At 38.8% G+C, this 15079-nt stretch overlaps 1 protein-coding gene across 5 annotated transcripts in view; it reads right to left on the bottom strand.

The window, feature by feature from the left end:
* The window catches only part of HSF2 (heat shock transcription factor 2), a 35926-nt gene extending 22476 nt beyond the window's left edge, over positions 1-13450 (bottom strand). For 2 of the 5 annotated variants that reach the window (XM_036415284.2, XM_036415288.2), the window contains exons 1-2: positions 13165-13369; positions 11833-11850 (exon numbers count right to left, since the gene is read on the bottom strand). In XM_036415284.2, coding sequence (XP_036271177.1) covers positions 11833-11850; positions 13165-13257 — 111 coding nt within the window. In that variant the 5' untranslated portion in view covers positions 13258-13369. Of the gene's footprint in view, positions 1-11832; positions 11851-13164 lie in introns of all 5 variants that reach the window. The other 3 variants (XM_036415286.2, XM_036415287.2, XM_036415285.2) reach the window with 3 other exon arrangements.
* Positions 13451-15079: the final 1629 nt, after the last annotated feature.

The following is a 15079-nucleotide window of genomic DNA, read 5'->3' as shown; positions in this document are numbered from 1 at the left end:
TATTTAATATTGTTTTAAAGGCAACAAAATTAAGATAAAATTAAGACAAAAATAAGATAAAATTTGAGAAAAGTACCGACTGAAAAACTATATGAGACTTTAGTAAAGTACCTGGTTACTAATTAATACTTAAGTTCACTAGTGTTCTTTCATACAGAAAATAAACAACTTGAAACTTACTAGAATACAATCATCAAGTCAGACAGACCAATAGAATAGAATAGAATAGAATAGAACAGAATAGGAGAGCCCAGAAATAAATTCTCACATATAGTCAAAAAGGATTTTTATAAGGGTGCCAAGACTATTTATTTAATAAGGAAAGGACAGTCTTTTTAACAAATGATGTTGGGAAAACTGGGTACTAACATGCAAAAGAATGAAGTCTGAACCCTTATCTTACATCATATACAAAAATTAACTCAAGTGGACAAAAGACCTATATTTATTAAAATTTTAGAAGAAACCATAAACAGAGGTTTCATGACACTGGATTTGGCAGTGATTTGTTGGATAACATCAAAGCACTGCAACAAAAGCAAAAATAAATAAATGGAGCTACCTCAGAATAAACACTTTTGTGAAAAAAACCAAAAACAAAACAAAACAAAAAAACCACTGTCAAGAGTATGGAAAGGAAACCCACAGAATCAGAGATAATATTTGGAAATTATGTATCTTACAAGGAGTTAATATCCCTAATATAAAAAGAAACCTGACAACAATGGCAAAAACAACCAACCTAATTAGAAATGGGCAAACGACTTGAATATTTTTACAAAGAAGATATACAAATGGCAATAAACACATGAAAAGATCCCTAACATCACTAACCATTAAGGAACTGAAAACCAAAGCCACAATATACTACTTCATAGTCATTAGAATGGCTATTATTTAAACACACACGAGAGGAAGGGCACAGAAAATAAGTGTTGGTAAGGATTTAGAGAAATTGGAATGCCTCTGCATTGTTGGCGAAAATGAAATTAGAGTAGTCAATGTGGAAACAGTAGAGTGGTTCCTCAAAAATTAAACACAGAATTAAGCATGCAATTCCCTTTCTATGCATATACCCAAAAGAGTTGAAATCAGGGGCTTAAAAGGATATTTGTACACCCATATTCATAGCTGCATTATTTACAGTAGACAAAAAGTGGAAGTAATCCAAATGTCCACTGGCAGGTAAATGGATAAAGAAAATGTGGTGTATACACACACACACACACACACACACACACACACACGAATATTAACCTTAAAGAGGAAGAAAACTGAGACATGCTACAACGTAGATAAACCTTGAAGACATTATGCTAAGTAAAATAAACTAGCCACAAAGGGACAAATAATGTATAATTCCACTTACATGAGTTAAGAATAGTCAAATTATCAGATACAGTAGTTAGTAAGCTAGGAGAAAGAGGGAATTGAAAGTTATTGTCTATTGAGTATGAATTTTTAGTTTGGGATGATGAAAAACATCCTGGACATGGATGATAGTGATGGCTGCATAACAATATCAATATACTTAATGGCATTGAACTATAATAGTTCAATGCCTAAAAATGGTTAAAATGGTAAGTCCTGGCTCGGTTGGTTGGAGCATGGTCCCATATACCAAAAGGTTACAAGTTCAATTCCCGGTCAAGGTATGTTTACCTAGGTTGTGGGTATGATCTCTGAATGGGGTGTTTATGGGAAACAACTGGCAACCAATTGATGTTTCTCTCACATGGATATCTGTCTGTCTCTCTCTCTCTCTCCCCCTCAAAAATCCATAAAAACATATCCTTGGATAAGAATTAAAAAATGATTAAAATGTTTAATTTATGTTATATATATTTTATCACAACTGCAACAATTAAAACTTAAATGGAATAAAATATTCCAATAATAGAAAAGTTTCTAAAAATAAAATTTAAAAATATACAAGACCTTTCAGAAAATATTAAACTACTGAGAAATGAATATATGGTTGTAAAATGGTTAATTCTGCCTAAATTAACCAATACATTAATTTCTCAGGTGAAAAAAAAACACACAAAAATGATTTTTGGAGGCAAGGTGAAGAGCTGCTAACACATTAAGTACTGAAGTTCATTTGTAAAAATAATTATTTAACAATAGGTAAAAAAAATACTAAAAACAATTGGAAAGTGTTAATCCTATCCCACACAGATGGTAGAATCATGGAGTTTACAAAACCATGGTGTTTCTTTAGTTTGGTACTAAAGAAAGGAGAGACTAGAGAAGTCAGAGGAAGCAAATCTGTCTGAGAATTTCTAAGATAAGTAAGGGTAGCATTGAAAGCAGAGGATAAAATCAAGAGGAAAAAGGATTAATAAACTCTCCATTTGGAAGGAAATAAACAAAAGCTCTCTGCTACCTCACTTTTTACAAGCAAGCTTTTGGAAGGATTACCTACATGATAAACCCAGAAGCCATACAGGTAAAAAGCAGTAAGTTTATTCATGGAAACTGCTACCTGCCTACCTTATTTTCAGATGCCTTTACTTTTTAAATTTATTTTTGTATCTTTCAAAATTAAAATTGTATACAGTTAAGGTGTAGAATACAATGATTTGAGATACACACACACGCGCGCGCGCGCACACACACACACACACACAAATTACTGGTCAAGCTAATTAACATACCATCTACACCAAACTGAAAAGATTCTGCATCACAATGGAATCAACAAAATAAAATAACCTAACAAAATAAGAGAAGATATTAGCAATAATTTATCTGATAAGAGATTAAGATCCAAAATATATAAGGAGAACATACAAGTCAACAGCAAAAAATATGAACAACAAACCACCAACAACACAATTAAAAAATGGGCAAAGGATATGAATATAGACATATTTCCCAAAATGACATACAAATTGCTAACTGGTATATAAAATGGTGTTGAACATCACTAAACATCAGGAACAGCAAAACAAAACCAATGTGGTATCACCTCATACCTGTTAGGATGGCTAACTATAAAAAAAATGAAAGACAATGGGCTGGCAAGAATGTGAAGGAAAGTGAACCCTAGTATACTGTTGGTGGAGATGTACATTGGTATAGCCATTAAGAGAAACAGTATGAAGTTTCCTAAAGAATTAACAATAAAAATACAACTACGATATGATCCAGCAACCCCTCTTCTGAGTGTATACACAAAAGAAATGAAATCAGTATCTCAAAGAGATATCAGTGCTCCCATATTCACTGCAACACTATTCACAGTAGACGAGATATAGAAACATCCTAAGTGTCAATCCATTGACAAGTTGTGATATATATATTAAAAAGTTGTGATATAAAAAGTTGTGATATATATATCTATAATAAAAGTATAATATGTTAATTAGGCTGGACATCTTTCTGGACAGAGCCAGGGCTGCGAGAGATGTCCGGGTCCCAGGTGCCTGCTGGTGGCTGGAGGGAAGCCCAGGTCCTGGGTGCCAGAGGGAGGCCAGTGCCAGCAGCCAGGGGAAGGAAGGCCTACTCTTGCATGAATTTTGTGCATCAGGCCTAGTAAGTGTATAATTATATAAACATATGTAATATATATATATATATGTATATGTGTATATACATACATACATATACATATATACACATATATATGGCATTGTGGGCAATTATATATATATGTGTATATATATATAATTTTTATATATAAAAATTTTCTTACTAACTGAAATATAATTTTGTTTGATGCTGAAACTACATTTCTCAGTCCCCTTACAATAAGTGGTGGCCAAATAACACACCTGACAAAATAGAAGTAGAATATATTCAATGAGGTTTTCAGAAAAGTTTCTAAAAGGGGAGAGATTCAAACTATCTAATCCCTATATCCCATATAGGAACTTGGAGCCAAAGACCAGTGCTCCAGCAAAGCCCTGGAGTAGAGGAACAAAGTACGGGTGATAAACATCTTCAGATGTGAGAGAAAAACACACTTTTTGTTATACCACTCTTGTTTGGATTTCTATTACTGTGTCTAAACTTAACTGATAATAAGATTATTAAAATAGATTGAATAAAGTTGAAAGACTATTAACAAAACATTTTTCAAATTTATGATGAAAAATTAATTGCATTGATTAAAAATTTCTAACAAATGAAAAATCCAATATGAGTTTTAAGGAGTCTGTTTTATTTATAATTGAATATACAGCAAAACAAATAATTTTCACTTATTAGATTGGCAAAATTTAAGTTTAGTTACAAATATTGGTTATTAGGTAATAAATTATAAACTCTTACATTTCCCCCCATTTTCAAAGGACTTTCCCTTTAATTTTCTCTCAGTCTACCCACATTTTTTGTCTTTTCCTTCACTGCAAAATTTATCAAACAAGTATTTCAAAGTCTCTTTCTGCAATTCAGGACCATCTACTAATTTTCACTAAAAATTGGTTTCTGTTTCTCTCCACTAAAACCACTTTTTCTAAAATGTCAAATGACAAATTCAATGCCCTCTTCACTCCTGATCTTCCTACACCTGAGTCATTTCATTTGGCATTACTGATAATCTCCTCTATTTTTGGTTTTGAAACTCTATACATTATTGACTTTTATTTCTTACATTTCCTTTCAACTGCCTTCCATCTACCAAGAGGTAGTGTGTTTTTTGGTTTCTATCCTTCAAGGCATCTATTACCCTCTTTCCTTAGGCAATCTCATCCACACCAGTGTATCTAATTACAGACTTTATTATGTGTGATGATTATCACATCTATACCTCTAACCCTGACCATCTCAAATTTCACACTTGGATTTTCTATTGTCAGCATTTTTACACAATTCTCTCTAACTCATTATATTCTCACCCTATTGTCTATTTCAAACCTATCTTCCTATTCTCCCAAAGTGAACTTTTTCCTGTATCCCCCCAATCCTGGCATGCCTCTCTCCCCTTTAAGTGACCCAATTAAGTTTGACATCAACAACAAAAATTAAAAACTCTCAATTATAACAGCTAGTACTTAATAAAAATAAATGTTGAAAATGTTCCCTTTAAAAATAAGAACAAGGGAACCTATGATCACTGCTTCTATTTGTCACTCTTACTGAGATCGTGACCACTGCAAAGGAAAACAAATTGAAAGTATAAGGTTCTAAAAGAAAGAACAAAATTGTCATTTATAAATATTATGGATGTACACTTAAAAGAAACCAAGCCAGTAAATGATTAGCTCACTGGTGTATTATCAATATACAAATGGTACTTGTATTTCTAATTACCAGCAAAAATTAGGAATATATTTTTAACTAAAGGATACCTAGGAAGAAATCTAACAAAGATGTGCAAGACCTAACTGCAAAAAAATAAAACTTTATTAAATAATAAGATGAATTTAGCAATGTGCCTTGTTCATGGCAATATCTATTTTTCCTAATCTGATTTATAGTTTCAATGCAATTACAATAAAAATCCCAATAGGTTTATTTTTAAAAATAGAATTTGATTTTAAGACATATATGGAAGATCAAAGACAAACAATAGTTAAGGCACTCCTGAAGAATAAATTGCCCTCCCAAAAGCAAGACCTTTTATAAAGCTACGGTAAATAAGACATGTGATAAGGGATGCGATATGTCATTGTCTGATGGAACAGAATAGATCACCTAGAAACAAAACCACAATATATAATTTTGCTGTAAGACAGAGTTAGCAATACATATCACTGGCGAAAAAAATAAACTATTCAATAAAGAGGCTTAGGACAACAAAATATTTATATTAAAAATAATGAACTGGATCATTCACAGGACACAAAAGTAAATTCCAAGTAATTAATACATCAAATGTAAACTTTTAAAACTTTCAGAAGGAGATGGAAAAATATTTTTCTTTCTTTGGAGCAGGTAATAGAAAATATCCTGAAGAAAAAAAAAGCATAAACCTCAAAATAGACTATATATTAAGCTATACTAAAAATTAAGAATTTCTGCTCATCAAAAGAATGTAAAAAGATAAAGCCACAAACTGAGAAAAGATATAGGCAGCACATATATTCAAAAAATATACAGAATATACATGGAATTCCTACAATTAGTCACAGATAAACCACCCAATAGAAAAATGATCAAACATTTCATAGAATAGGAAACATAAATGGTTAATAGATATGAAGACGTGTTGGAATTTATTACTAGTAATCGAGGATTATAAATTAAGACCTCAAAGCTCCAAACTCCACCTTGAACACCAGTTCTTACATCCAAACATCCTATTCAACATTTTCATATGAATGCCTTGGAGTGCAGAAGTCATTCAGGTTCTTCTGAAATATTTGTTGTCCTTCCTAACACTGCACTTCCCCATCTCCTTTAAAATTAGATGTGGACAGCCTTGGCTGGGTGGCTCAGTTGGGAGTATCATCCTGTACACCAAAAGGTAGAGGGTTAGATTCCATCAGGGCACATACTAGGTTGCAGATTTGATCCCTGGTCCAGTTGTGTAAGGCAGGCAACTGATGGATGTTTCTCTCTCCATCCTCCCCTTCCTCTCTCTCTAAAAATGAATAAAAACATATTCCAGGGTGATAATTTAAAAAAAAAATAGGTGTGGCCATATGAATATGAAAACATAAGCAAAATAATTTTCAAATATTACTAGTGATCCATCTGTAATCTCAAAGTTAATATGGCCCCACCTGCATTTCTCCAAATCTTCCAGCAAATAGTACCATTATTCATCCTGTTGTTCAGGCCAAATCTAATTCTTCTGTCCCTCCAATTCCAGCCAATTTATCAATAAGTTATGCAGATTTGCCTTCAAATCTGACGACTTCTCACCACTTTTACTGCTACTATCCTAGTCTTAGCCACACTATATTCCAGTGTTTTTCAACCTTTTTTGGGCAAAGGCACACTTGTTTCATGAAAAAAATCACGAGGCACACCACCATTAAAAAATGTTAAAAAATTTAACTCTGTGCCTATATTGACTATATATAAAGTAATTCTCTTGAATAGGAATCAAATAAACACAAAGAAAGTATTTTATAATTATTTTATTATGAAATATTAAGTAAACAAAATAGTGAAAAATTATAGAATTCTTGTCTTGTCTGCACCTACGGCACACCAGGCAACATCTCGCGGCACACTAGTGTGCCGCGGAACAGCGGTTGAAAAACGCTGCTATATTCAACACCATAGTGGAAAACTGTGATAACTGGAATAGTTCCCTCATTCCAGTCTTCTCACCATACACATAAAGCCTTATATCATCTGTTCCTACCTCCCTTTCTGACCCCACATTCTCTTAAGAACACTCTAATCACCTGGGCCCTTTTCAAACCCATAAAAAATGCCATGTTCAAGGCTTTAATGTGCCATTCCCCTTTAGTCCATGCTTTCTAATCATTCAAGTCTTGGTTCAAAAGTCAACTGTTCAGAGGAGCTTATTACTCTACCTCAAATACCCACAAGTCTGTTACTTACATGCTAGTTATCAATTTATTGCTCCAAATTAATTCTTCATTGTCTGCTCTGCAAACATGGAATTGGGTCCCATAAGTACCTTTCTTTTGCTAGCTGGTGTGGTACTTCCTCATGGAATTGGGTCCCATAAGTACCTTTCTTTTGCTAGCTGGTGTGGTACTATGTCAATGGAAAAAACCAGAGATATATTAAAAGAGGAAAGGGTTCCTCTTCCTGATGCCCTGTCCTTAACAGGCTCCTTCAGGGCAGCAGCAAATTGAATTATCTCTAATATGACATCTCCCCATAAACAGCTTTCTAGGATACTCTAGGCCTGTAGTCGCCAAACTCAGTAAACAGAGCCAAATGTCGATTAAAGTTTCTTTTGCGAGCCAAATTTTTTAAATTTCTTCTAACACCACTTCAACTATATAGACACAATGTAATAAACTAAGCATGGCTAAATCCAATTAAATTTCACCTGCAAAACAGCTGCCTCATGGTCATAGTTTGCCAACCTCTACCTTATAAGTTCTATTTCCCAGTAAATTCTGAAGGATGAAATTCCAGTAAGTTCCACCAGTGTGGCACCAGTAACTTCTTTGCCATTCAGTGAGAAACGGTCATAACTTTCTCTAACAAGGCCAGGATCTTAGATTTGGGGAGAGGACTCTTACTTTGGCCTCTATTAGCCCTAGCGATGGTGGCTGCTTCTTACAACTGTTACTCCTGTATTTTAGATTTTTCTTCACCAATTCACCAATATAGTCAGCAATTCTATTAAACTTTTCATGTTAAAAAACTGCATTGACTTCTGTCTCCTAACTAGACCCTAAATTGATACTCTCTCTTGAAGCTTCATTTTCTTTATGGTACTTACACTAACTATATTATTTGTGTTTGCTTGTTAATTGCCAGTGCCCTTCACTAGAATGTAAGCTCTATGAAGGTAGACATTCTGTTCACCACTGAATAAATTCCTAGTATGAGCACGCTATTTGGCCATGAGAGATTCACAATAAATATTTGTGAGTAACTGAATAAAGTTGTGGTCACAGGAGAGCAAATTTTATTTTTAGGATTTCAACTCTTGGATTTTATCAAATAAAGAGATGAATGCCCCTTGGTTATTTTTGCTCTCTCTTACACACACAACCCTCATTCACTCATATCATTCTTGGTCTCCACTTATGGTATTCCTGCAGTCTCCACTCTAAAATTAGTAAATAACCTCTCTGGGTGCAAACATTCCACCTTCTGCTGTTTAGACTGTGAGGCTCAGGCAATACAACCCAAGACTCACCCTACACACTTTACAAGGGGAGAAAAGCCATTACTGAATGCAGTGAGAGAAATAGGGAGCTTTTCTTTAGGCCTCATCCATAAAGGTTGACAAACTTCTGAAAAGTAGTAATAGTTGTTATTGCTCAAATTGGTCCTCTTAAAGACATCTAAAAATTCTTACTAATAATCTAATACTTCAGCCCCCTTATTTTAAAACATTTTTCAGAATAGAAACTTGTTGCCGAAGCCGGTTTGGCTCAGTGGTAGAGCATTGGTCTGTGGACTGAAAGGTCCCGGGTTCGATTCCGGTCAAGGGCATGTACCTTGGTTGCAGGCACATCCCCAGTAGGGGGTGTGCAGGAGGCAGCTGGTCGATGTTTCTCTCTCATCGACGTTTCTAGCTCTCTCTCTCTGTTAAAAATCAATAAAATATATTAAAACTTGCAATATTCTTTTAAAAACAAAAGTCTACAATTTAATGTTCAACAACCATTCCTTTTGAGTCTTGAGCTCATTCTCTTGTGTAGATACAAACTTAAAAACAAAACAAACAAAAACTTATCAATGAATCTTTTTAATTTTTCTGTAGGCCCATCTAGGATGGCTTTCTGCCACTCTTGTGGCCTTTCTTGATTTCAGTAGGGAATACTGTAATAACCCAATTATTGCTGAGAAGTTCAAAATGTTACCAAAACAGGGGGAGGTTTAAGGGCCTACAGAACAAACTTAACCAAGACAGCTAGAGAATACTGGACAAATTCTGTTTTTGTACTCTTTCCTTCCTATTTCCTGATTTGTCACTGCTGATTTGAGAGGGGTAGGGAAGTACAGAATGCCAAAGAGGCACACGGATATAAAGTCAGGGGAAATCACTTCTTGGTCTTCTCAAGCAATCAGAAGAACGGAGACAAAGGTAATAACACTGGCAAAACAACTTTTCCAGTTTTCTCATTTTTAGAGTGTTTCACTTCAACATAAACAAATATCAAATATCAACAGCAGTAAAGGCTGTTCCCACAATCAATAGCAAGAACTTTCATTCAACTTCCACAGTCTCAACTCTGAGTATCAGGTTTCCTCAGTTGCTTCCAAGCTAAACCTGTTTCCTCTGTTTAGGACTCTTCTACAATTGAAACAGCTTTAGATTGTCCAATATTACTATCAGCCCCAATTCAGCAATCGACTACCTACCCACCAAAGCCAAAATAGCCACATAAAAGTTACAGGAACTAAAAGAACAAAAAATGAAAGTAAAAAGAAACATCCATGGGGAGAATATGGGGAAAATAAAACATGTACAATGTGTTTTAAAGACACTCTGGATCTAATACTCAAGTTATATAAGTTTTGAAAAATATTAGGCCACGCTTTTCAAACTATAGTTTGAAAGAGTTTTCTCCCATTGCCTTACACTCAGCTAGAGGAGTAAATTACTTTCCACTAGTGGAAAAAGAAAAATACTGCATTAAAATTACCTTTTGAAAGCATCTGCTGTTTCTAAAGGTCTTAATATGATTTTCACTGTAATAGTATAAATGCTAAATTACATCAACAAAAGTTCAGCCAAACAAGTCTGAGGGAAACCAGAAACTTTTTCAAAAATAGCAACTTCTAAAAGATGAGAGTAACTTTTGTTGTTGTTGTTTTTCTTCATCTAACATCATTGTTTAATTAAAGCTCTACCTTTCACTGTCACTGCTTTTGGAAAAATCTGTGGCAGAGTGTGACAGCTTCCCTAAGCCACTAAGCTTTAGCCCTAGACAACATGAATCCAGAATTGTCCACTGACTTGTGAAAGGGTAACTCTTTGGTAACTAAATACTGTGTCAATCTATATTAAGTGTAGTGATGTTGCTGAAACACTGATCTTGAAGGTCAGATATCTATCCTGTTTCCCCAAAAATAAGACAGTGTCTTATATTAATTTTTGCTCCCAAAGATGCGCTAGGTCTTATTTTCACGGGATGTCTTATTTTTCCATGAAGAATATGGTATACATTTATTGTTAAATGAAAATAAAGGAAATTTATTACCTGTATACGATACAGTAGTACGGTAGTTGTCAACACAAACCAAACTGTGAATCCTACAATATCAAGAATTTACTCATTTATTCAATGACAATCATGTCATCATCTTCTGGAACATCATCATAACAATCCAATTCCTGAATTTCCTGGTGAATTTCTTGTGACTCCATTTCTTTCAGAATCAGTGGACCAAATCTCTCATGTTTAGCCTAGGGGGGCCTTATTTTTCACTCAAAAGGAAACCTGTAAGTAGGTCTTATTTTCGAAGGATGTCTTATTTTTGGGGAAAAACGGTATGTTAGATTCCCTCATCAAATAATGGCTAGCTTTGTAATTATGAATAACTAACCTGTCTAGGCCTCAAATCCTCATCTATATAATGATAAGGCTAAACTTGATGATTTTTAAGATTCTTTTCAGGTATAGTTTCATCTTTAACATTCTTAACCACTTTCATTATATATTTCAAGAATTTCATTGATTCAGTATTTATTAAGTACCTACTGTGTTCCTGGCATAGACACTGTCCCTCCCCCACTGAATTTATATTTTAATTGTCCCATCATGTATTAGAAAATGCATATTTAAACTCAGACTTAATGGGATAAGTAAGAATGATTTTAAGTTGCTTATTTGGCTTAGAATTCATAAGATGATGCACTTATGGATTAGTATGAGACTCCACAGTTGAAACTGCTCATAAAAATACCAAAATAATTCGGCTGATGAGAATTTATTAGACTTGTCACCAACATAATGCCCTTTAATTAAATCAATTGCCAATATATTTATGTACCATTTCTAGGCAATAAAAATAAGGAGGCACATGCAAGCCAATCAGTTTGGATGGGGGGCGGCGGGGGAGTCTCAGTCCAATCTCCAGCAAGGCTGGGCAGCAGCAGCCTGTGCCCATCCATCCTTGTCAACGTTTAATCCTCCGACTGATGAAAGCATGAGACATCTGTTTATTTTTAAGTATATGCGGGCAGCTGGCTGCCCTATTTTCACCGTTCTGTGTACCACTGTACACAATTCATCAAACGCTTAATACCATCAAGCTGACCATTCCGACCTTCAAGAAAATTAACTCCTAGAAGGAAGATTAAAAAAAAAAAATGAATGACAGAAATGCAAGGCAGACTATGGTGTTCCAGTAGTCAAAGCATCAACACAACTGCTCCCTGCTGAGACAAGAGTAATAAAACAGAATTCCAGGAAAGGAACAGAAAAGAAAGGGCCAGAGAGGGGAGGTGACATTTACCCATCCCCCAGCAGGTGCCAGGTCCAGTGCAGCCCCGGGCACAAGGACCTATCCCAAACAGAGGACCATCTCCACCGGGGAGAGCCACTCCCCTCTTACAACACGATTGCAACAGCCTGCGAAGAGGGCATTCTAACGCCAGCCCACGCCGTTCGGGTAAAAACCACTCTGCCGAGCGTCTCAAGTGCAAGGCCGCCCATTCATTTCGCCAACCTCGCCGCACAGGCCCGAGCAGACAAGGCGCTGCCGCCGAAGGGCCCTTCGTGCTCCGTGACCGTGACCTGTGTGCTGGCCTTGGAGCTGGGATCCCACCACGGACCAGGGCATCGCGTCCATCCTCTGAAGCAACTCGGCGAGACCTTGCGATTCCTTTCAGCTCCATTCGCACTTTTATGAAATCACCATCAAAACCAGCTCCTACAAACGGCTCAGAGTCTCCCGTAGCGTGCTGCCATTTTCTCCATGATATTTCGTAAAAGAAACGATTGACAAGCAGCAAGCAATCTGCCTTTGAACCTCTGCCCCCTCCCCGGCTGCTCGCCTCCTAAAGATGCAGTTCCTGGGGGGGGGGGGGGGGGGGGGGTGCGTGTGTAAGCGACGCGCGCGGGTCCCCGAGGTCCAGTTCTCCGCGGAACCCCGCTCCGGTTCTCCGCGGAACCCCGGCGGCGTGGGGGATGCCGGCCCGGGCCCGTGGCCGGGGCAGCCCGGTCGGTCGGTCGGTCACGCCGCGCGGGGCCGGGGCGGGCGGGCGGGCGGAACCGCGGCTGATGGAGCAGGAACGCGGCTCCTTCCCTCCCTCCCTCCCTCCCCCCCCCCGCCCCCGGCCCCTCCGCCGGCCCCGCGCCGGGAGGCCCGGGTCCGAACGCCGGCCCCGGGACCGTTAGGCGGCCGCCCAGGCCGCGGCCCCGCGCGGGCCGCCCCTCCCCCACCGCGGCCTGGGCGCGCGGCGCCGGCCGGGACCCCCGCGACTCCCCGTGACTCCCCGCGCGAACAATAACACACGGGGCCCCCCGAGGCCGGACGCCGAGGCGCCCCCCCTTCCCACGGGCCTCGCACGGGGCGTTGAGACGCAGGCCGCGAGGGGCCGCCCCGCGGGAGCCCGGGGAGCGGAGGCCGCCGCCCCCCCTCCCCCCGGCCCCGTACCTGGCTCCAGGTGATGAACTCGTTGGTGTGGGCCTCCTCCACCAGCGTCCACAGCTTGCTGAGGAAGGCGGGCACGTTCGAACTCTGCTTCATTGTTCACGAGGCGCGGGGATTCCAGGTTCTACACCCGAACGCGGCGGCGGCGGCGGCGGCGGCGGCGGAGGCAGCTGCTCCCCGAGAACGCCCACGACGCAGGCGCAGCAGCTCCGTCCGGGCCCCGCCCCCCGTCTCGCCGGGCGCGCAGCGAGGAGGACGGGGGGCCCCCACGGCCGCCCGTGATGGACAGGGCTCCACGCCCCGCCCCTGGTCCCCGCGCCGATCACCGTTCTCAGCCAATCCCGGGCACCCGCTACGCGAAAGAGACAAGCGATTGGATACGAGGGGAGCCGAGGGGGGTGGGAGCAGAAGGGGGCGCTGCCTTCTCATTGGCCTTTTATACCAGAGCCCTGACCGTAGCGGACCTTTGGCGGAGGGACCAGTTTGGCAGTTTCCCGCGGGACCGGTTCCTGGGCTGTGGCTGAGGGTGGGAGGCAGGTGTGTTTTGAGCCAGTTAGCAGGAAAAGAGTGTAATAAATCAGATGAGAGAGGACAGCGACTTTCAAGCACGATGTGTTAGGCCCTAAATTGAAACTGTCTGAATAATAAACCTAGAAAAAATAATAATAATAAACCTTGTTCTTAAGGTTTTTTTTTTTTGTTTTTTATTTTATTTTTTAAAATATTTATGGTTGAGAGTATTACAGAAGTCCTCTTTTCCCCACCATTGTCCCCCTCCACCTGCTTCTTGTCCTGCCCCAGTCCTCCACCACCCTGTTCTCTGTATTCATAGGTAATGCTTGTATGTATATAAATTCTTTGGTTAACTTCTTCCTGCCCCTTTCCCTCTGAGATTCCTCAGTCTGTTCCATGCTTCCATGCCTCTGGTTCTATTTTACTCATCAGTTTATTCTGTTCATTAGATTCTTTGTTTGTTTACTTTGATTTTTGGGTTCAATTGTTGTTAGATATGTATTTATTGCCATTTTTATTGTTCATATTTTTCTCTTCTTCTTCTTCTTCTTCTTCTTCTTCTTCTTCTTCTTCTTCTCCTCCTCCTCCTCCTCCTCCTCCTTCTTCTCCTCCTCCTCCTTTTCCTCCTCCTCCTCCTCCTCCTCCTCCTTTTCCTCCTCCTCCTCCTCCTCCTCCTCCTCCTCCTCCTCCTCCTCCTCCTCCTCCTCCTCCTCTTCCCCTTCCTCCTCCTCAATAATGCCCTTCAACATTTCTTATAATACTGTTTTGGTGGTGATTAACTCCTTTAGCTTTTTCTTGTCTGGGAAGCTCTTTATCTGATCTTCAATTCTAAATGATAGCTTTGCTGGGTAAAGTAATCTTGGCTGTAGGTCCTTGCTATTTATCTCTTGAGTATTTTTTGTCACTCCCTTCTGGCCTGCACAGTTTCTATTGAGAAATTAGCTTACCATTGAATGGGTGTTCCCTGCTTTCTTCTTGTTGCTTTTAAAACTCAAAATAGGCCCTTTAAAATATGTTTATCAAAAAGAGGAATTTAAATATCTCACTAAATTCCTAAGCTTGTACTTACTGATGTGACTCGAGATCTGCAATAGGCACCCTACATTTAATTCACTATATGTTCAACATAAGAAACAGTCTTCCTCACACTATTTTAATCAACTAAAATAATTGTTTCCACACATATTTTACAGACATATTTTTATTTGCTGGAGATAGCTTAGTTATAGTGGGAGAAAAAATGGACAAGGAGTCAGCATATCTGAGTTTAGACCCAGCTTCAAGGACACTTTAGAGCAGTGGCTCTCAACTTTTCTAATGCTCTGACCCTTTAATACAGTTCCTCATGTTGTGGTGACCCCCAACCATAAAATTATTTTTGTTGCTACTTCATAACTGGGCAACC

This window comes from Pipistrellus kuhlii, unplaced genomic scaffold (assembly GCF_014108245.1).
Source record: "Pipistrellus kuhlii isolate mPipKuh1 unplaced genomic scaffold, mPipKuh1.p scaffold_m20_p_5, whole genome shotgun sequence".
NCBI classification, from domain to species: Eukaryota; Metazoa; Chordata; class Mammalia; order Chiroptera; family Vespertilionidae; genus Pipistrellus; species Pipistrellus kuhlii.
This window is presented reverse-complemented; position numbering and strand designations above follow the sequence as displayed.